At 44.2% G+C, this 23,064-nt stretch overlaps 1 protein-coding gene across 1 annotated transcript in view; it reads left to right on the top strand.

Annotated features, from left to right (window-relative positions):
• Window positions 1-54: 54 nt before the first annotated feature.
• The window catches only part of ccdc83 (coiled-coil domain containing 83), a 63,075-nt gene continuing 40,065 nt past the window's right edge, over window positions 55-23,064 (top strand). The window contains exons 1-3 of the mRNA XM_080197893.1: window positions 55-135; window positions 5,330-5,429; window positions 18,993-19,077. Coding sequence (XP_080054019.1) covers window positions 5,353-5,429; window positions 18,993-19,077 — 162 coding nt within the window. The 5' untranslated portion in view covers window positions 55-135; window positions 5,330-5,352. The remainder of the gene's footprint in view (window positions 136-5,329; window positions 5,430-18,992; window positions 19,078-23,064) is intronic.

Genomic DNA, 23,064 nt, shown 5'->3' with positions numbered 1-23,064 from the left:
ACCGCGCTCTGTCGACAGGGGTCGCTGGCTCGCGCATGCTCGGTTCTCCGCGGGGGGCGTTGCCCCTGGTTACAGCGGATGCCGATCCAAAACAAGCGGCCGGTTGGTAGAGTGAAGGTGGTCCGGGGTACTCAGGTAGGTGCGTGGCTGGCCCGGCTGTCTGAGCCATCCCAGAGCAAACGACTTCACTCGCTTCATTAACTTGGAGCAAATGTCTATCCCCCTTCCGCCTCAAAGTGCAGTACACTCTGCTAATCCCCATCACTAAGATAGTATTGAAAACCTTTTCTGTAAAGAGAATAGAGAATGCTGGGAATATTCAGCAGGGCTGGCAGCATCTGTGCACCTCCGTTTGCTTGACTTAGTTTATTCGATTTGCCAGAAGAATGACAGCAGCTGGGGTAGCACAGTGGATAGCACTGCTGCCTCACAGTGCCAGAGTTCTGGGTTCAATTTTGGCCTCAGGTCACGCTCAGTGTGGAGTTTGCATATTCTCCCCGTGTTTGCGTGGGTTTTCTTTGGGTGCTCTGGTTTTCTCCCACACTCCAAAGGTATGTGGGTAGGTTGATTGGCCAAGTTATATTGCCCCTCACGTCAGTGGGATTGGCAGGGTAAATATGGGAGGTTATGGGAATAGGGCCTGGTGGGATTGTGGTTGGTGTAGACTTGATGGGCTGAATAGTCCCCTTCTACACTGTAGGGATTCTATGATGATTTGTTATTATTGTCAGAAGTAGGCTTTCATTAAGAACATAAGAACATAAGAAATAGGAGCAGGAGTAGGCCATCTAGCCCTTCGAGCCTGCCCCGCCATTCAATAAGATCATGGCTGATCTGTTGTGGCTCAGTTCCACTTTCCCGCCCTCTCCCCATAACCCTTAATCCCCTCTCTTATCAAGAACCCATCAACCCGCTTCTTAAAAATATTTAGCGAGGCAGCCTCCACCACTTCAACGGGTAGAGAATTCCAGAGATTCACCACCCTTTGAGTGAAGAAGTTCATAGAACATAGAACATAGAACATAGAACATTACAGCGCAGAACAGGCCCTTCGGCCCACGATGTTGCGCCGACCAGTTACAAAAACAATGACCCACTAGCCTATACCAATCCCTTTTCGTCCATAAACCTATCCAGAGATCTCTTAAATGCCCCCAAACTAGACGCATTTACAACTGCAGCAGGCAGGGCATTCCAATCCCTCACCACCCGCTGGGTAAAGAACCTACCCCTGACATCCGTCCTGTAGCTACCCCCCCTTAATTTAAAGCCATGCCCCCTCGTGCTAGCTTTCTCCATCCGAGGAAAAAGGCTATCACTATCCACCCTATCTAAACCTCTAATCATCTTATATGTTTCAATAAGATCCCCTCTTAGCCGCCTTCTTTCCAACGAAAACAACCCTAGATCCCTCAGTCTCTCCTCATAGGACCTCCCCACCATACCAGGCAACATCCTAGTAAACCTCCTCTGCACCCTCTCCAACGCCTCCACATCCTTCTTGTAATGCGGGGACCAGAACTGCACACAGTACTCCAAGTGCGGCCGCACTAGAGTAGTGTACAGTTGCAACATTACACTGCGACTCCTAAATTCAATCCCCCTACCAATAAACGCCAAGACACCGTACGCCTTCTTGACAACCTTATCTACTTGATTCCCAACTTTCAGGGATCTATGTACACACACACCTAGATCCCTCTGTTCATCCACACTATTCAAAGTCCTCCCGTTAGCCCTATACTCGACACATCTGTTGCTCCTACCAAAGTGAATTACCTCACACTTCTCCGCATTAAATTCCATCCGCCACCTCTCGGCCCAGCTCTGCAACCTATCTAAGTCTCCCTGCAGACTATGACACCCTTCCTCACAATCTACCACACCTCCAACTTTGGTGTCATCAGTTCCTCCTCAACTCCGTTCTAAACCGCCTCCCCTTTATCTTGAGGCTGTGCCCCCTAGTCCTACTGTCTTTTTTGAGCGGGAAGAGTCTCTCCACCTCTATCCTATCCATCCCATTCATCATCTTATACGTCTCAATGAGATCTCCCCTCATTCTTCTAAACTCTAACGAGTACAAGCCTAGTTTATTCAGCCTCTTCTCATAGCTCAATCCCCTCAACTCCGGTATCAGCCTAGTAAACCTCCTCTGCACTCCCTCCAGGGCCAAAATATCCTTGCGCAGGTGCGGCGCCCAAAACTGCACACAGTACTCCAGCTGCGGCCTCACCAATGCCCTATACAGCTGCAGCAAGACCTCCCTACTTTTATATTCAATCCCCCTCGCTATGAAGGCCAGCATCCCATTCGCCTTCCTGACCACCTGCTGCACCTGCAAGCTGGGTTTTTGCGACTCATGCACAAGGACCCCGAGGTCCCTCTGCACCGTCGCCTGCTGCAGTTTTTCGCCACGTAAGTAATAGTCCTTCCTACCATTCTTCCTACCAAAGTGGACCACCTCACACTTGCCAACATTAAATTCCATTTGCCATTTCCTGGCCCATTCGCCCAGCCTATCTAGATCCTTCTGCAGACTCTCCACACCCTCCGCACAATTTGCCTTTCCCCCAATCTTGGTGTCATCAGCAAATTTCGACACCCTACACTCGGTTCCCTCCTCCAGATCATCTATATAAATGGTAAATAGCTGAGGCCCCAGCACCGACCCCTGGGGCACCCCACTAGTCACCAACCGCCAATCCGAATAGCACCCATTGACCCCGACTCTCTGCCTCCTATTTGACAACCAATCCTCTATCCACGCTAACACCCTACCCCCAACTCCATGTCCCCTGACCTTCTGCAATAACCTCTTGTGAGGTACCTTGTCAAACGCCTTCTGAAAATCCAGAAAGACCACATCCACCGGCTCTCCTCTATCCACTGCCCTAGACACATCCTCATAGAACTCCAGTAAATTTGTCAGACACGACTTCCCTTTAATGAAACCGTGTTGCGTCCGCCCTATCAAGCAATTCCCTTCAAGATACCTCGCAATTTCCTCCTTAATGACGGATTCTAACATTTTACCTACCACAGACGTTAAACTAACCGGCCTATAATTCCCCGCCTTTTGCCTGGCACCCTTCTTAAACAACGGCGTAACATTAGCCGTTTTCCAATCTTCCGGCACTTCCCCGGAATCCAGCGACGTCTGGAAAATAACCACCAAGGCATCCACTATAACCTCCGCCATTTCTTTCAGAACCCTCGGATGCATTCCATCCGGTCCTGGGGACTTGTCCACAATCAGCCCCTCCAGTCTGTCGAGCACCACCTCTCTAGTAACAGTAATGTCATTAAGACCCTCCAGTCCTACTACCTTTCCATCGCTAACACCCGGCAAATTATTCACGTCCTCCTCCGTGAAGACAGAAACAAAAAAGTTATTCAAGACCTTAGCCATATATTCAAGACCATTAACACTGCAATGAAGTTACTATGAAAATCTCCTAGTTGCCACACTCCAGCACCTACCTGTTCAGGTACACTGAGGGAGAATTTAACATAACCAATGCACCGAACCAGCATGTCTTTAGACTGTGGGAAGAAACCAGAGCACCTGGAGGAAACCCACATCGGCACAGGGAGAACATGCAGCCTCCACACAGACAGTGACGCAAGCCAGGAATCGAATCCGGGTCCTTGGTGCTGTGAGGCAACAATGCCAACCACCATGCCACTATGATCTGTGCAGAAAGAAACAGAGTTAACCTACTTAGGCAAAATCGCGTGTCCATAAAGAAGGGCTGTCACCTTCAATTGCTCGGAGACTGTCAGGTTTCATGTGAAGCTGTGTCCCCAAGTGGGAATAGCCCTTAATTGGCTACTTAAGATCCAATTTTCCCACTACTGGCAAAAAAGATGTCGGGCAGGAAGATGTTGGGCAACCCAACACCTTCCCTTAACATTTACAAGTCTTCTCATCTGCCAGTGTGTCACCAAAGCACTAATAAAATTACAACCAATTTTTCAGGTGGACGATCCTTCTCCAAACTTGAAATTGTAACAGAATTACCAAATACAGAGGTTGGGAAAGAGAGGAACAAAATATAGGTCTGCAATAGAATGGTAGACAGGAAACATTAAATTACAAGAAGGATGATCGTGCAAGGTAAAAGCAGCAGTGATGTGCTAAGTAAAACAACAGATATTACATTGGTCAGGATCTCCTAAAGCTTCTCTATTGGTCACCTGAAACAAAATATGGCCTAATAAAGTCTTGTAATAAATGTCCTGCACATAAGTCAAAATCCTTTTGTGAAGTACCTGTGGAAGTATGTCAATTTTCATTTTGTAACACTGTACAGTAAAATCGGAAGAAGTTATAATAGCAACATTTAAAGAGATGCTCATTTCCTTTAAGCATTAGTTTAGGCTTTACAGGTTGATTTTGAGCCAGTAAGAGAGGGATTGGAATTACAGTTTAGTGCAAGGGTAAACAGAAACAGATGTGGAGCTGCTCAAAGCAATCATGTTTTGCCAAGCGTAGTATTAAAGCGATATTTCAGTAGGAAATAAGTTAGGGGAACATGCTCACAAGCACTTCAAGCTCACATCTTCCAGTCTTGGTTACAATTGTTCTGACATTTCCTCTGGTTGCTATGTCTTGATCAGTGCTATGATTTGATCTTCCTATGGGCAGTAAGTGGACGAATTTTGCCCCTCTTATTTTCACCTGCTCCTTCATATTATGGGTCAGTGCAGTCTCAAAAAAAGAATGTAGTGTGTTAGTTGAAGTTTAAATGATGTTTTGAAGATGTACATATCAGGGTTTGATAGTTTGTGAAATGTGACACAGATGTAAGGAGATGAAGGAGATAATGGCATGGACAGTAAGTTGGAGTGAAATGTGCTCCATGATTGGAGGAAAGTAATGGATTTGGCGGGTGGGCTGAAAGTTTGTGAGCAACATTCCCTTCAAGCTATGCAGCTGCTCGGAAACCCAAAGGTCCCCACTTAGACTGTGGACAAGTTAGCCTTTAATTTGAAAGGGCCACATGTATACAAATCACCAGCACGCTCCAAAACAAATTGGAGGATACACTGGATATAATGAAAAAATAAAGATTTGCATTCATTCAGTGTTAGTACAAAGCTCAGCAGAAAGTAATGAGAGATTTAGGAATCGTATCCTGGACGGAAGAAAGCAAACAATTAATAGACGGAGTCCAGATGAAGGAAAATGCGGTTAATGTATATACTTCTTTATTTTTAGACTTGTACTCCTTTACTGCTGGGCATTGCTTTCTAGAGTAAAATAAGTTTACGATATGTTAAAAAAGTACAAATTAACCTAATTACTTTGAAAAAATATTTTTTATAGTAACTCCCATTTTTGAAGTAAAAATGGCAAAGAAGAAGAAAGATGCCAAAGGAAGTAAAGAGGATAAATTGACTTTAGCAGAAGCTTTTCTGCAATTTCGGTAAGTACAAATTTGTTTGAGTTGACAGTGGTATTTTAATTTGTAGCAGGTTTTTTTTGAATCAGGCTCCCTTTCTAAATTTTTTTATGCATTCAATTTATTTTCATTTCTTCTTGCCATGCACTGTCCCTTACTGGTCTAAAGAATGAACTCTGTCCCTCCCTCAATTGGTTAATAGTTTCATACACTGTATATGTAGGTAAGGCATTCAGACCATGTAGGTTTGCTGCTGAGGTCTAGCTACTGCCAGTGTATAATTAGCCTCTGCATTATGGTTAGGTGGTAGAAATCAGGATTCTTGCTCCTGATTACTCTTCGTTGACCTTTACTGGGATTATACATGTCAGCTATGATGTCTCTCTCTGATGGCAATTACAGCTATTTTTAAGGTATAAGAGGGCAATTAGTGCATGCAACTGTACCTCAGCAAGATTAGTAATGCCTTTAAGAAATAAATTTTTCTATTACCTGATCTTCAATCCAGGGTAATATATTACCATAAACTCCATGAGTCCTTGTTTTTTATTTTTTTGTGCGGCATCTTATTAAATGACTTTTGGAAATCCAAGTTTGTAATGTCTATTGACTCCCCCGTATCTAACCTTCCTATTTACATCCTCAAAAAACTCAAATAAATTTGTCAAACATGACATTTAACCATGTTGATATTTCTTAAATTCTTTCACAGGACACGGGTGTTGCTGGCTAGGCCTGTATTTTTATCTCCTATTCCTAATTGCTCTTGAGAAAGTGATAATGATCTGTTTTTTTTAATGTGTGGGGTAAGTATACCCACAGTGCTGTTAACAAGGGATTTCCAGGATTTTAACCGAATTACAGTGAAGGAAAGCAGGTTTAGTTCCAAGTCAGGATGGTGTGTAGCTTAGAGAGAAACTTGTGAATGATAATGTTCCCATGCGTATGCTGTCCTTGTCTTTCTCAGTGATAGATGTTGTGGGTTTGGAAAATGCCTTTGAAGAAGCCCTGGTGAGTTGCTGCAGTGCATCTGTAGATGGTACAAACTGCTGTCACTGTGTATCCATGGGGGGAGTGGTTATTGAAAGTGGTGGATGACATGCTCGTTAGGTGGCCTGTTTGGTCCTGGATTGTGTCAAGCCTCTTGAGTGTTGTTGAAGCTGCACTCATCCAGGCAAGTGGACAGTATTCCATCATGCTCCTGACTTAATGGAATACTCTCAATCAAGGGTTTGGAGAGTCAAGAGGTGAGTTATATTCTATAGAATTCTCAGTTTCTGACCTGCTTTTGTAGCCATAGTATTTAAATGGCTGGTTCTGTTCAATAATTTTTGGTCAGTATTGATGTTGATAGTGGGGAATCCTTTGTTTGATTTTCTAAGTGTATTGCTAAGTACATTTCATTAATAATAAAGTTGAGCATTTCCCAGTGATTGATGTCAAGCTAACAGGTATGCAGTTCCATTTTCTCTCTTTATCCTTTTTTAACTAATAATGTTAAATTTGTTAACTTCCAATCCACTGGAAACATTCTTGAATCTAGGGAATTTTGGGAAAAGCATAACCAGAATGTACACTGGGGCAATTCTCCAAGCCCTCTGCACTGGTCTAGCAGCACAGAGCTGAGTAAATTATTAAAATTAGAGTTAGCGTATGATTAGTGGGCCAGGACTGAAGTCTCCGGGCCTGTTAGAGTCTCCATCCCTGCCAGGAGTGTTTCACTCCAGCAGGATTTACAATAGCTCCCCATTAGTGGGGAGTTGGCAGCCCTAGCCCACTGGAGTGAAGGATGGCCATCAAGGGCATTGCCAGCTTGGCAGTGCCAGACTGATCCCAGGCACTGCCCAAGGGGCAAAGTGTCAAAGCTCAGGGGGCATCAGGCAACGCCAAGTGGACAGGGCCTCTGAGGGGAGATCTGTGGAGGTGGGCTTCCCCTGCCACTCTGCACTTGGCAGTGACAGAGGGAGGGAGACTAGCAATTGGGGCTGGCCATCGGGTTGGGTGGGTGGGAGTGGGGGTGGGGGGGGTTGGCCTGCAGGGTTTGAGAGATTGGGATTGTTGGGGAGGAGGGAGATCACGAGGCCAGCAATCGGGGCATGGAAGATTGGAGGAGTAGTGTTGTAGGGTCGTGGGACAGGCCAGCGCAGTGGCCCATTCAATGCTATTCTGCCAACCTCTCCAGCGGGATTAGGCCCTGCTCCCTGATTTTTAGTATGATTCATGCTGAGGCATTTTGTGATGCACAGAGTATGGGAAATTCATTTTGAGAGTCAGTGGGATTTACTCCACTTTTTACGTGAATTCAGCGCTTAGAATTTTTTTTGGCAGAATCCCACCCACTATCTTTGCAGCTATTTCTTTCAGTACCCTAGGATGCAGGCTATCAGTTCCTGGAGGTTCATCCGCTTTTACTCCATAAGTTTCTCCAATACTTTTTCTCTGTTAATATAAATTACCTTAAGTTCATTATTTTTATTTGCCCCTTGGTTACCTCCTATTCCCTATTTAACTTTTATCCTTTATTGTACTGACAGGCGAAACTTACTTGTTCAACATCTCTTCCATTTTTTCATTCACTATGATAATTTCTCCAGTCTCTGCCTCAAAGGGACCATTCAATAAGATCAGCCATGATCTTATTGAATGGCGGGGCAGGCTCGAAGGGCTAGATGGCCCACTCCTGCTCCTATTTCTTATGTTCTTAGTTCTGGAGGCCCCTCGGACAGAGTATCTTACGCAGGTCCACCCCCTGCTCTATCCTCATAACCCCATATATTTACCCTGCTAATCCACTTCGCCTACACAAGTTTGGACACTAAGGAGCAATTTAGCATGGCCAATCCATTTAACTTGCACATCTTTGGACCCTAAGAAATTTGGGTGACCAAGTGGAAAAGATGCATGTGCATCAAGTTCATCATCTATGTTATCACTGATTAGCACTTCACAGCCATTAGCTGCCATTTGGTTTATCGTGGTAGCTTAAATAATGCCATGAACTGCTGCAGAACTGAGGTATTATCACTGCTGCCCGGAAACTGGGATCGATTTACATAATTCATTAATTATGATCACACACCATTTCAGCATTGAGGAAGTGAAACCCCTTTTCCAGTACGTAACAGAGCTCATATGCAGCCTCACAAAGTACAGTCAATAGTAATCTGCACCACAGAAAAGCCTGCAATCCTAGCAAAGCCACATGCTTGCTCTGCCTGTTTTTTTCTTGCAAAAGAGAGTGAAATTTAGTTAGCTTTCAATGAAGAAAGAACAACTTTGGATAGCCAACTGCAAAGAGTTGGAAATAACTCCAGCCTGGAAGGAACCAAGTAAATAACAGTTTATTATCATTTTCACTTTCACAGCCACTGGCAATGTGGTCCTTGCATTCCTTCAGGTTGTAGTTGTGGCTGCAGTTGGTGGCAGATTTCAGTGAGGGAGTTCTTATTGAAACAGAGACATCGCATACATTGTTATTTGCTGAGGTTTGGGTAAGATGATTGCTCCCTGTATACCCTGGGCCAATGCAGCCTCCTACTGAAATCCTGTCTCCCCCTCTTATTCCCTGTCCCAAGAGCTTGTTCTGTTCTCTGTGACTTCTGTTCATTTTCCAAGTCTTGCTATATTCCAAAGGAAAAGTCTATTCTGCACTCAAACAAAGGACTTGTTTGAGTGCAAAAACCTTGAAGCCACCAAAAGATCCTTCAGTACCTACTGTGGTGGTTTTCACTATCGCAACCTCTAACTTGAAGTTTACAGGATTTGCCGAATCCCTTAACTAATTTTCCTCCTCTTCCACCAGAGGGAGCTAGACTCCATGATACACAGTTTGGGGCCTCAGATCCAATTACACCCTCTCCCCTCCCCCCCCCCCTTGCCCACCCCCCTTCCAAAGGAAGAGAGTCATTCATACTCAATAGTCTAAAATCTAGTTGTTTTTAGCTAGATTGTAATTTTCCTGAATATTATAAGGGTCCAATGAAACTCCTCAGAAAATATTCCCCCACCAAAGGGAATAGGAGTTGGGTTCACAGGGTGTTTGATACAGAAGATTAGGTGGGACAATTTAAATTTTAACTAACCACATACATTTAATATTATGAAAAAGCATGCAATTTGGTGGTCATACAAAGAGAATAAATTGCAATGTTTACATAATATCCCAAAAAAATAACTAATTGTTATTTCTCTGAGAGAATACAAACTTCAAGCTTTACTTAATACAAAGACTAGACTTTAAAAGAGAACTCAGATATCCATCAAAGTAGCATTATCTTAGTCCCCAGGGGTGTGAACCTGATTAGGTTTAAAATGGACCTCACATGGAGGTGACTGTTACCAACACTGTTCCCTAACAAATTTAATCATTTCATTCATGTGAAGATATTTATAATGAATTCTTTTGGTGTTGTATAATTAAAAAGTAGCGTGGAACTTGGTAATTTTCTCAAAAATAGACCACCCCTAATCATTATCCCATTTAAGGTCAGAAGGCCCTCCTATGGTAATTAGTTTGCCCATTCAATTTCTAAGAAATGTTTTTCTGAATTTATTCTTGAAAAACTAGGTTGGATAACAGTCAAACTGCTTGGTTAATATATTGCATCCAGTAAGATAATAAGACTTGAGACCCAGTGTTCCTTTATCCAGGTATATCTTGTACACAAAAAGCAGGACAAATCTAACCAGCCATTTACCACCCAACCAGTGTACTCTACATCATCAGTAAAGTGATGGAAGGGGTCATCAACAGTGCTATCAAGCAGCACCTGCTCAGCAGTAACTTGTTTTGGTTCACCAGGCTTACTCAGTTCCTGACCTCATTACAGCCTTGGTTCAAACATGGATGAAAGAGCTGAATTCCAGAGGTGAGGTGAGAGTGATAGCCCTTGACATCGACTGAGTGTGGCATTAAGGCGCCCTAGCAAAACTGGAATCAATAGTTATCGGGGGAAAGGGCATTGTGGGTCAACCCACAGCACATGGACTGCAGCAATTCAAGAAGGCAACTCACCACCACCTTCTCAAGGGCAACTGGGGATGGGCAATAAATGCTGGCCAGACAGCAACGCCGACATGCCACGAATGAATTTAAAAAATGGTTTTACTTATCTGAACTGTACTTTAGCATTGTACTTTAGTGATAGTTGACATTGTAAGGGTCCCCAGGAGAGTGGCTTCTAGATACTTGTAATCTTTTATCAGCAAAAGTAGTTTTTAAATTGATTAATTGTATCTGTCCCATATATTTTAGCCCTTATTCTTTCATGCTACCACACCATTTGCAACTTGAAACAATCATACAAATTACTAAAAACTTGTAGAATCATAGTAAAGCCAGAATAAATCAAACAACAACTAATCTGTAAGGAGTTAATAATCTCCTTTAAGTAGTGCTGATAGGGGTCTCCTTTCTGCAGTTGGGTACATGTTCAGCTCTGCGAGGTTAAGGGAGGGCACTGACTGAAGCTTTTGAACTCTAAAATGGTAGCACCAGCGTCAACTCAGCACTGCAGATTGATTGACATCACAACATAACGTGCTTCATAAATTTCTGGTGAACGTTTACTTCATGTGATTAACGTCTGCATGGAGCTGATCTTTTTCTGCAACATTCCTTACCATTTCCAGTCACAAATTAAATATATCAGTGTGTACTCTGTCTCACCCCAATTCTGTTAGTGTCCCAAACAATTAACAGCACCTGTTTAGATGCTTCCTATCAAGTTTCTCAGAAATATTGTAGGATTTTTTGTCATACACTGTTAAGAGAAGATGCAATTGTAATATTTTCACTAAAATTGATGTAGTACTACAATAAAGATAAAATACTTTCATTGATATGATTTGTTTTAAGCAATTACATTTAATAGTTGTAGGAATGCAGTGACTGTCAGCAAATATGCAGTAGAACATTAATATTAAAAACTGTATAGCTGAATTCATTTCAAGATTTTAGCTGCATTACCCCTGTCAAGAGCTCCTCTTAATAATGCATATTACTGTAAATTGGACAGAGAATGATAGTATGTGCAGTAAATTAAATACACGGTAGTAGGTATACCTTTCACAAATCCACACAGACAAAAATCTTTGTTTAATCAGTTTAAAATGAGCTATTCCACCCAGTTTTAAAATGTTGACATTATAAGATGCTAATATGAATGAAATATGAAAGAAATATGTGATTTGATTGGACTTGTATTATGTGGGCAGCACAGTGGAACAGTGGTTAGCACTGTTGCCTCACAGCGCCAGGGACATGGGTTCAAGACCCGGGTTCAATTTCCGGCTTGGGTCGTTGTCTGTGTGGAGTTTGCATTCTCTCTGTGTCTGCGTGGGTTTCCTCGGGATGCTCCGGCTTCCTCCCACACTCCAAAGATGTGCAAGTTAGATGGATTGGCTGTACTAAATTGCCCTTTAGTGTCAGGAAGACTAGCTAGGGTAAAAATGCATGGGGATAGGGCCTGGGTGGGATTGTGGTTGAGGCAGGCTTGATGGGCCGAATGACCTCCTCCTGCACTGTAAGAACACAAGAACATAAGAACATAAGAAATAGGAGCAGGAGTAGGCCATCCAGCCCCTCGAGCCTGCCCCGCCATTCAATAAGATCATGGCTGATCTGTCGCTGCTCAGTTCCACTTTCCCGCCCTCTCCCCATAACCCTTAATCCCCTCTCCTATCAAAAACCCATCAACCCGCGTCTTAAAAATATTTAGCGAGGCAGCCTCCACCACTTCAACGGGCAGAGAATTCCAGAGATTCACCACTCTTTGAGTGAAGAAGTTCCTCCTCAACTCTGTTCTAAACCGCCCCCCTTTTATCTTGAGGCTGTGCCCCCTAGTCCTACTGTCTTTTTTGAGCGGGAGGAGTCTTTCCACCTCTATCCTATCCATCCCATTCATCATCTTATACATCTCAATGAGATCTCCCCTCATTCTTCTAAACTCTAACGAGTACAAGCCGACAGACTGGAGGGGCTGATTGTGGACAAGTCCCCAGGACCGGATGGAATGCATCCGAGGGTTCTGAAAGAAATGGCGGAGGTGATAGTGGATGCCTTGGTGGTTATTTTCCAAACGTCGCTGGATTCCGGGGAAGTGCCGGATGATTGGAAAACAGCTAATGTTACGCTGTTGTTTAAGAAGGGTGCCAGGCAAAAGGCGGGGAATTATAGGCCGGTTAGTTTAACGTCTGTGGTAGGTAAAATGTTAGAATCTGTCATTAAGGAGGAAATTGCGAAGCATCTTGAAGGGAATTGCTTGATAGAGCAGACACAGTACGGTTTCATTAAAGGGAAGTCGTGTCTGACAAATTTACTGGAGTTCTATGAGGATGTGTCTAGGGCGGTGGATAGAGGAGAGCCGGTGGATGTGGTCTTTCTAGATTTTCAGAAGGCGTTTGACAAAGTGCCTCACAAGAGGTTATTGCAGAAGGTCGAGGGACATGGAGTTGGGGGTAGGGTGTTAGTGTGGATAGAGGATTGGTTGTCAAATAGGAGGCAGAGAGTGGGAGTCAACGGGTGCTATTTGGATTGGTGGATGGTGGCTAGTGGAGTGCCCCAGGGGTCGGTGCTGGGGCCTCAGCTTTTTACCATTTATATAGATGATCTGGAGGAGGGAACCGAGTGTAGAGTGTCGAAATTTGCTGATGACACTAAGATTGGGGGAACGGCAAATTGTGCGGAGGGTGTGGAGAGTCTACAGAAGGATCTAGATAGGCTGGGCGAATGGGCCAGGAAATGGCAAATGGAATTTAATGTTGGCAAGTGTGAGGTGGTCCACTTTGGTAGGAAGAATGGTAGGAAGGACTATTACGGGGCGAGAAACTGCAGCAGGCGACGGTGCAGAGGGACCTCGGGGTCCTTGTGCATGAGTCGCAAAAACCCAGCTTGCAGGTGCAGCAGGTGGTCAGGAAGGCGAATGGGATGCTGGCCTTCATAGCGAGGGGGATTGAATATAAAAGTAGGGAGGTCTTGCTGCGGCTGTATAGGGCATTGGTGAGGCCGCAGCTGGAGTACTGTGTGCAGTTTTGGGCGCCGCACCTGCGCAAAGATATTTTGGCCTTGGAGGGAGTGCAGAGGAGGTTTACTAGGCTGATACCGGAGTTGAGGGGGTTGAGCTATGAGGAGAGGCTGAATAAGATTCTATATATTATAAATTCAAGCAAAATGGTTATTTATTGACAACTGTGGAAAAGAAGATAAGGTCGAATGAGCAGTGATATGTTATATTTTCAATCAGAATATCAGCTGTGAGGACATAAAATTAAGGTGGGAAGATGGATGGGAAGCTACTCCACTGCCTTTCCACCACCGTTACGATTCAGTTAATGGTGTGAAGGCCTGTGGACAGCCACCCCACCCCTTAGCCTATGGAGATGAGGCAGGTAGAATTAGGGATCTTCTTACGAGGGATCCTCTTGGCATGAGTGATCACAATATGGTTGAATTTCTGATGCAGATGGAGGCTGAGAAAGTAGGGTCCCAAAGCAGTGTCCTCTGCTTGAACAGAGGGGAGTATAATAAGATGAGGGTGGAATTGGCTAATGTAGATTGGGGGCGCAGATTGGTTGGCAGGACAGCTGAGGAACAGTGGAAGATTTTTCAGGAGATCTTTTTCAGTACTCAGCAGAACTATATTCCGATGGTAAAGCAGGACTGTAAGAAAAGGGATAACCAGCCTTGGATATTGAAGGAAATAAAGGAGAGTATTAAATTAAAAACTGATGTGTACGGAGTGGCTAAAAATAGTGGGGAATTAGAAGATTGGGAAAGATTTAAAAAACAACAAAGAATGACTAAGAAAGTGATAAAGAAAGGAAAGATAGAGCATGAAGCTAAACTAGCTGTAAATATAAAAAATGATAGTAAAAGTTTTTACAAATATATAAAGAAGAAGAGATTGGCTAGAGTGAATGTTGGACCCTTGGAGGACAAGAGGGGGGATTTAACGGTGGGTAACGAGGAAATGGCTGAGACTTTAAATAAGTTTTTAGTGTCGGTCTTCATGGAGGAGGACACAAATAGCTTAGCGAATATTAAAGATAGGGGATTGGTAGAAGATGAGGTCCTTAATACAATTACTGTTATTAGAGAGGTAGTGCTTGGTAGACTAATGGGACTGAAGGTAGACAAGTCCCCGGGACCGGATGGAATGCATCCTAGGGTTCTAAAAGAAATGGCAGAAGTAATAGCTGATGCCTTAGTAATTATTTATCAAAATTCGCTGGACTCTGGGGAAGTGCCAGAGAATTGGAAAACGGCTAATGTTACGCCGCTGTTTAAAAAAGGTAACAGACAAAAGGCAGGGAACTACAGGCAGGTTAACTTAACATCCGTAAAATGCTAGAATCCATCATCAAAGAAGAAATAGCAGGATACTTAGGAAAGAATGGTTTGATCAAACAGACTCAGTACGGATGCATGAAGGGGAAGTCGTGTTCAACGAATTTATTGGATTTCTATGAGGATGTGACTAGTGCGGTAGACAGTGGGGAACCGGTGGATGTGGTGTTTTTAGATTTCCAGAAGGTGTTTGATAAGGTGCCTCACAAAAGGTTGCTGCAGAAGGTTAGGGCACATGGAGTTGGGGGTTAAGTGTTAGCGTGGATTGAGGATTGGTTATCTAACAAGAAGCAGAGAGTTGAAATCAATGGATGCATTTCTGGTTGGGAGTTGGTGACTAGTGGAGTGCCGCAGGGATCGGTGCTGGGGCCTCAACTGTTTACCATATACATAGACGATCTGGAGGAGGGGGCTGAGTGTAGGGTAACAAAATTTGCTGATGACATGAAGATGAGTGGAAAAGCAAATTGCGTGGAGGATGCTGAAAGTCTGCAGAGAGATCTGGGTAGGCTGAGTGAGTGGGCGAGGACCTGTCAGATGGAGTATAACGTTAGCAAATGTGAGGTTATCCACTTTGGTAGAAATAATAGTAGGAAGGAATATTATTTAAAGGGTGAAAAGCTGCAGCATGCTACTGTGCAGAGGGACCTGGGGGTCCTTGTGCACGAATCGCAAAAACTCAGTCTGCAGGTGCAGCAGGTGATCAAGAAGGCGAATGGAATGTTGGCCTTTATAGCGAGGGGGGTAGAATATAAAAGTAGGGAGGTCTTGCTGCAACTGTACAAGGCACTGGTGGGGCCGCAACTGGAGTACTGTGTGCAGTTTTGGTCCCCTTATTTGCGTAAGGATATATTGGCCTTGGAGGGAGTACAGAGAAAGTTCACCAGGCTGATACCGGAGATGAGGGGGTTAGCTTATGAGGAGAGATTAAATAGACTTGGCCTGTACTCGTTGGAGTTTAGAGACTGAGGGGGGATCTTATAGAGACTTACAAGTTAATGAAGGGGCTAGATAGGGTAGAGGTAGAGAGATTCTTTCCGCTTAGAAAGGTAACCAGAACTAGAGGGCACAGCCTCAAAATAAGGGGGGGACCATTTAGAACGGAGTTAAGGAGGAACTTCTTCGCTCAAAGGGTGGTGAATCTCTGGAAATCTCTGCCCATTGAAATGGTGGAGGCAACCTTGCTGAATATATTTAAGTCACGGGTTGATAGATTTCTGATAGACAAGGGAATTAAACGTTATGGGGAGAAAGCGGGAAAGTGGAACTGATCCACTGCAGATCAGCCATGGTCTTATTGAATGGTGGGGCAGTCTCGAAGGGCTAGATGGCCTACTCCTGCTCCTATTTCTTATGTTCTTATGAGACCCTCAAAGACCTCATCTGTTGCTGCAACAAGACGGAAGCCTGTAAAGCAGATCCTGTTGGTGTTGCCTACAGGCTGTCAGGGAGTCCATTGTTCATTGGCACTCTATGCCTAATTGAGGAATCTGACATTGAGGCATGAGAGCCACATCGTGTCCTTGCTCCCGACCCATCCCCTCTCGCAATCATCTACTCATACCCGAGTCCATTGGTGATCCTAGACTTTGGGCAGGTGTAGTACCGGGAACAGCCACTGTTTCCCCTGTAACACTGTTGAGCACTGAAGAACTGATGGTTTCTGATTGGCCAGCAATTCTCAGTGGGCAAGATTTCCCCTCTGGGAGCCTTAATCCCAGAGAAAGCCTGCTAATGTCTAATCAAAATCACCTGGCCTCCCCAAAACAGACAACATGGGGCTCTTGCTGGTTCTCAAACTGATGGTTGTGACCCCCATTAAATACCATGCTATGAATAGAAAATCTAACATGTTACCACAATAAATGCTGAGGTGACAATGGCCATTTATCATTTGACATGTAACATCTGAAATGTCTCATACATGTGTGCCCAGGTAGAACTACTACTCCCTCTCTTAATGCCATGGAAAATTTAACCTATTGAAGCACATTGTGGAAGTGATTTGTAGTTAGTAGCTCCATAGTGAGTAACAGCTGTATTGGCCTCCTTAATCACTGGTGAAATTAGCAGGGATGGAGTAAGCCTATTGATTCAGAGTGAATCCTCAGTTTGGGAATTTTCAAATGGCAGCATTTTGGAGCAAAGTAAAGAACCGTTTGAGGTACATAATTAAATATTTGATAGTATGTTCCAGGCTTGTAATGAGCTCTTATTGTAAAATAATGAGTAAGGCTATATATGCATTTCTTCAGAAGGGTACTCATGCTTATGTCACTTAGGTTAAAAATTGTGAAGAACAGAATCATCATTCTACAAATTCAATCCCCAACATTGACCAATGTCTCAGGATGAAGCCAATTTCCCCATTTCATAAGAACATAAGAACATAAGAAATAGGAGCTGGAGTAGGCCATCTGGCCCTTCGAGCCTGCCCCGCCATTCAATAAGATCATGGCTGATCTGTCGTGGCTCAGTTCCACTTTCCCGCCCTCTCCCCATAACCCTTAATCCCCTCTCTTATCAAAAACCCATCAACCCGCTTCTTAAAAATATTTAGCGAGGCAGCCTCCACCACTTCAACGGGCAGAGAATTCCAGATATTCACCACCCTTTGAGTGAAGAAGTTCCTCCTCAACTCCGTTCTAAACCGCCCCCCCTTTATCTTGAGGCTGTGCCCCCTAGTCCTACTGTCTTTTTTGAGCGGGAAGAGTCTCTCCACCTCTATCCTATCCATCCCATTCATCATCTTATACGTCTCAATGAGATCTCCCCTCATTCTTCTAAACTCCAACGAGTACAAGCCTAGTCTATTCAGCCTCTCCTCATAGCTCAACCCCCTCAACTCCGGTATCAGCCTAGTAAACCTCCTCTGCACTCCCTCCAAGGCCAAAATATCCTTGCGCAGGTGCGGCGCCCAAAACTGCACACAGTACTCCAGCTGCGGCCTCACCAATGCCCTATACAGCTGCAGCAAGACCTCCCTACTTTTATATTCAATCCCCCTCGCTATGAAGGCCAGCATCCCATTCGCCTTCCTGACCGCCAATCCGAATAGCACCCATTGACCCCCACTCTCTGCCTCCTATTTGACAACCAATCCTCTATCCACGCTAACACCCTACCCCCAACTCCATGTCCTCTGACCTTCTGCAGTAACCTCTTGTGAGGTACCTTATCAAACGCCTTCTGAAAATCCAGAAAGACCACATCCACCGGCTCTCCTCTATCCACCGCCCTAGACACATCCTCATAGAACTCCAGTAAATTTGTCAGACACGACTTCCCTTTAATGAAACCGTGTTGCGTCTGCCCTATCAAGCAATTCCCTTCAAGATGCCTCGCAATTTCCTCCAAGATTTCACCAAGATTTGGACCCTATAAACCCTCCATCTCTGTAACATTGCTTATCTCCACCCTTGCATCAACCCATCTACTCCATGCTTTGTTGCCTCCCTACTCCAATATTGCAATGCTTTCTTAACCAGCCTCCCATTATCCACCCTCCATTAACTTCACCTTGTCTAAATCTTTACTGTCCTTATCCAAATCAAGTTCTCCTCACACTCCATCCATGTGTTTGCAATATTCCCCAATATTTCATCTCAAAATTTCCATCTTCATGTTCAAGTCGCTTCTCTAGTTCTTTAACATCATTCTACCGAAGACCATAACGAGAACTGTGTTTTCCTCCAACTCTGGCCTTTTGTGCATCCTGCCCTCTCCTTACCTCACCTCAAAATCTGACCCATTAGTTGTCTAAATCCTAAACTATGAAATTCTATCCCTAAACCTCTGCTTTTCTGCCTGGGTGTCAATTTTGTCTGATTACACTTTATCTATATTTAAAAACACTATATGCGAGTTGTTGCTGTGTTACATTGTATTGTGAACTTATTACTTCTGGATTATCAGATTTTTCTCCCGTTCTGCATAGTTGAGTAAACATTGTTCACCATTATATAAAATGTGTCAGCAATTGGTAACACAAGTGATATTTATATGGGATTGTATTTCCTCTTGAATCATGTATGTAAATGGGACAAGATGGCTGTTTCTTTTTTAGCACCATCATCTGATGCTACTTTGGTAGCTATCCTATCCATACCTATCCCAAATGCTCCTTCAGTGAAAAAGATAAATGTGCATGAATATTTGGATTAGATTAGGCTGTAATTTGTGACATTGCCATATATTTATACCCATTGTATTCAATGTGTTAACTACTCATGTTATCTTAGATTTCAGTTAAAAGAAAAGGCTATTGAAAAACTCACCCACGTTATAGAAAATCAGGAAGAAATGAATGCACAAAGCAGAGAACAAGTAAGGCGTTCTCAGATGTATAAAAACAATGTTCTTCAGTTTGCAGTAGATTAAGGATCTTTTGTGTATATTTTTGCATATTGAATACATTGGGTTAGATTCTCTCTAAAAAATTCTAAGTGTCAAATTCACATAAAAAACTGAAGTAAATTCCGCTAGTTTTTTCACTGGGATTTTCAAAATGAATCTTCCACATTCTGTGTAGTGCAGAGTGCACTAGTGTGATCACCCTAAAAATCAGTGAGTGGGGCCTATTCCCGCTGGAGAGGCCGGCAGCTGAGTGCAGATCAGCGCTGACAGATCAGTGCATGCACAGTGGTTCGCACTGTTGGCCTCCTGATCGCTGGCCGGTTTGATTGCTGGCCAGCCCCGCGACGCCACATTGTTGGCACACAGGTTCCCCCACACCCGGAAGCAGACCCCCGATATCCCCCTCGCAGTCCTGATCTCCCTCCCACCAGTCCCTGCAGGCTGACCAACTCCTCCCCCCCACCCCTCCTCCCCCCCCCACCCCTCCTCCCCCCCCCCACCCCTCCTCCCCCCCCCACCCCTCCTCCCCCCCCCCACCCCTCCCCCCAACCCCTCCCCCCACTCCAATGGACAGCCCAAATCACTGGCCTCCCTTCTTATATCATTGATCCCAGTTCACAGTGGGTCCCTCACCCCCACCAATCTCCCTGTAAGTAACCCCACCTCTATAAGCCCTGCCTGATGCCTGGTGGGCAGTGCCTAGGTGCTGATTTTCCCCTTGGGTAATGCCAAGGAGCCAAGCTGGCAATGCTCAGAGGCTACTCCACTCACCCCCTACCTCCTGGGTGGTCCCCCTTCACTCCAGCGAGGTTGGGTTCGCTAGCTCCCCACAAGTGGAGAGCTATTGTAAACCCTGCTGGAGTGAAACAGATGTGCAAACTCCACACACAAAGTAACTGATCCAGGCCAGGAATTGAACCAGGGTCCCTGGCACTGTGAGGCAGTAATGATAACCACTGTGCTACTGATGGATTTCTTGATCTGGACATGAAAATATATGAAATAGGGAAAATGTGTTCTTTGTCATAGACCTGGCGTACGCATTTCATCCAGAGTTATTGCAAAACAAACAAAACTAGAAGGCTAGAAAATTTTAATCCAACTCCACTTTCTCAATTAGCTGAATTTTGCCAGCTCATTGGGTTCTGGCTGCGAGATGGGAGGGTTGGCAATAGGCAGGATTAGGCATCAGAAGGGAAGCCTGATGTCTGGGAATGATGACCTCACAGTCAGCATCACAGCGAAGCAGTGTAGGAATGGTATCCTTGCAGACAGCATCAGAGTCAAGCAGTCTCACATCAGTGTCTTCACAGTCAGTGTCACAGTGAAGCAGTCTGGGAATGATGTCCTTGCAGTCAGTAATAGTTGAAAATTTTAACTGAAAAGCACCAGGGATAAGTAAAAGTCAGAGCTAACATAATAAAGCAAAGTGATCAATTATTATAATAATACAAGGATAAGTCGGCCAAAGTAAAATTAGAGAGAAGATTAATCTAAGAGGAGTACCTTTTAAAATTAAATACACTTAAGTTTAAGACATGGCAGGTGAGATCAGTCCAGTGGGCTATGTGTCCTGTCATGTGTGGGAAGTCATGGAGCATATCAGCATTCTAGACGACCGCATACGTCTGCAGGAAGTACTCCCAACTGCAGAAACTTGAGCTCTGAGTTTCAGAGCTTGAGCGGTGCTAGAGACACTGTGGCACATCTGTTTACGTGGTTAGCATGTTTAGAGATGTAGTCACACCACAGCTCAAGGGACTGGGGGAGGGGTTACAATAGAAGCAGGCAGGTAGTGCCAGAGTTTCCTGGGATCCCACTCTCAAATTGGTTTTCCATTTTGGAAGCCGATGAGAGCGCAGGTTTCTGAAATGAATGCAGGCAAAGCCAAGCTTCTGGTATCACAAGCAGCCGACTATACAGGAGGAGAGGAAGAATGAAGAAAGAGTGATGGATGATTCATTAGTTAGGAGAATAGAAGGTATTTCTGCAGCTACAGACATGATTCCAGGATGGTGTGATAACTCCCTGGGGCCAGGGTCAGGGATGTCACTGAACAGCTGCAGAGCATCCTAAAGGGGGAGAGTGACAAGTCAGAGCTCATAATACGTGTTTGTACCAATGACATAAATAGCATGAAGAATTGATCAGTTGGGTAAATCAGTGGCAGATGGCATCTAATCATGAGAAGTGTGAGGTCATGCACTTGGAAGAATTAGCAAGACAAGGGAGTACTTAATGAACGGCAGGACTCTAGGAGACTCAGAAGGATCTGGGGGTGCTTGTCCACAGATCCTGTATCGGCAACAGGACAGGTTAATAGTGTAGTTAAAGGCAAGTGTCCCAATGCCTTCTTATCAGTTGTAGCATAAATTATAAGAGTAGGGGTGTTATGTTGAACCTATACAAGATTATGTTTAGCCTAGAGATGGAATACTCTGTGCAGTTCTATCACCACACTATAGGAAGATGTGATTTCACTGAAGAGGGAACAGAGGGGTTTCACCAGGATATTGCCTGGGTTGGAGCATTTGAGCTAGGAAGGTAGACTAGATAGGCTCAGATTGTTTTCGTCACAGCAGAAAAGGCTGAGAGGGGACCTGAATGAGGTTATAAGATTATGAGGAGTATAGACAAGGAGGATAGGAAGCAGCTGTGCCCCTTAGTTGAAGGGTCAATAATGAGGAGACATAATTTTAAGGTGAGGTGCAGGTGGTTTAGTTGGGATTTGAGGAAAAGCTTTTTTACCCAGAGTAGGGGTGGTCGTCTGGAATGCGCTGCCTGGAGGGTTTTAGGAGCTGGAAACCTCTCAACCTTTTAAAATGTACATGGATGAGCACTTGAAATATAATTCAAGGCTATGGGATTACTGTAGATTTAGTGTAGTTCTGTCAGTACAGACTTTGTGAACCAAAAGAACTTTACTGTGTAACTATGGGAGAGATTTTTGTGCCCCTCTGCTGTGTGCTTTGTGACAGCATGCCACTCAATGGCAGCAGGATCTTGTGGTCCTGTAATTGTCAACAGGCTTTCCCTTTTAACACAGCCCTTGCCACCGGGAAATCTGTGGTAGGGGTGCACCGTCGGTGAGACCGTAAGAGACAATTGAGCCACTTAAGGGCCTAATTTCCACCCTGGAAGGTAGTTTGTCCACATCAAAAAGGCCCATCAATTAATTGGCTTCTGCTGGCAAAATGCCACCCCAGGTTCCTGCTGCACACTGAAAGTTAGCTCGTCTTTTCCACTATACTATTTAGTTTAATATATTGGCTTATTGTCCAAATTACTAACTATGATTAGGTGAAAACTTAATAAGCAGGCTGTCACTGAGAATATATTGAAAGTTAAAGTGCTGCTGCTAGCGGGAAAGTCAGAGAGTTTGCCAGATCCTATTCAGCTCGTTTGAATAAAACTGTCCCCCACTCTCCAGGCATGTGATTCACTGGAGCCAGGGATCAGCTGCTCTGGCTTGACAGTCAAGAGCACTTCCTGCTTTTCTGTCAAGTGTGATAATTGAGGCATTGGTTGGAATTCTCCGACCTCAACAACGGCTGGGATTCACCGGTCCTGCTACTGTGAATGGACATTTGGATGAACGCCAAATTCCCTGTTCTCACTGACAACCATATAAGACCAAAGAATTCTGGCCATTGATTTCATTTTTCTTTTCAACAGAAAACAGTGGCAGTATTTGTCAAACTAAAAGAGAAAATACTGGAAAATCTCAGCAAGTCTGGCAGCATCTGTAAGGAGAGAAAAAAATTGATGTTTCGAGCCCAGATGACACTTTGTCAAAGCATTTCTCCCTTGGTTGTTTTTTTAATGAGACTTAAGGGAACTCAATTTTAATATTTTTGTACAAAAATCAAAATGAAATTGTGAATCTCTTCAGATGAAACATTTATGTTTTAACAACCCAGCTAGATATATTTAGAATATGGAAACTGTTGAGTGCTT

Source organism: Carcharhinus amblyrhynchos, chromosome 10 (genome assembly GCF_965287045.1).
Source record: "Carcharhinus amblyrhynchos chromosome 10, sCarAmb.v2.hapA, whole genome shotgun sequence".
Taxonomy (NCBI): domain Eukaryota; kingdom Metazoa; phylum Chordata; class Chondrichthyes; order Carcharhiniformes; family Carcharhinidae; genus Carcharhinus; species Carcharhinus amblyrhynchos.
Note: the sequence above shows the minus strand (reverse complement) of the source record. Positions and strands in the feature narration are given on the sequence as shown.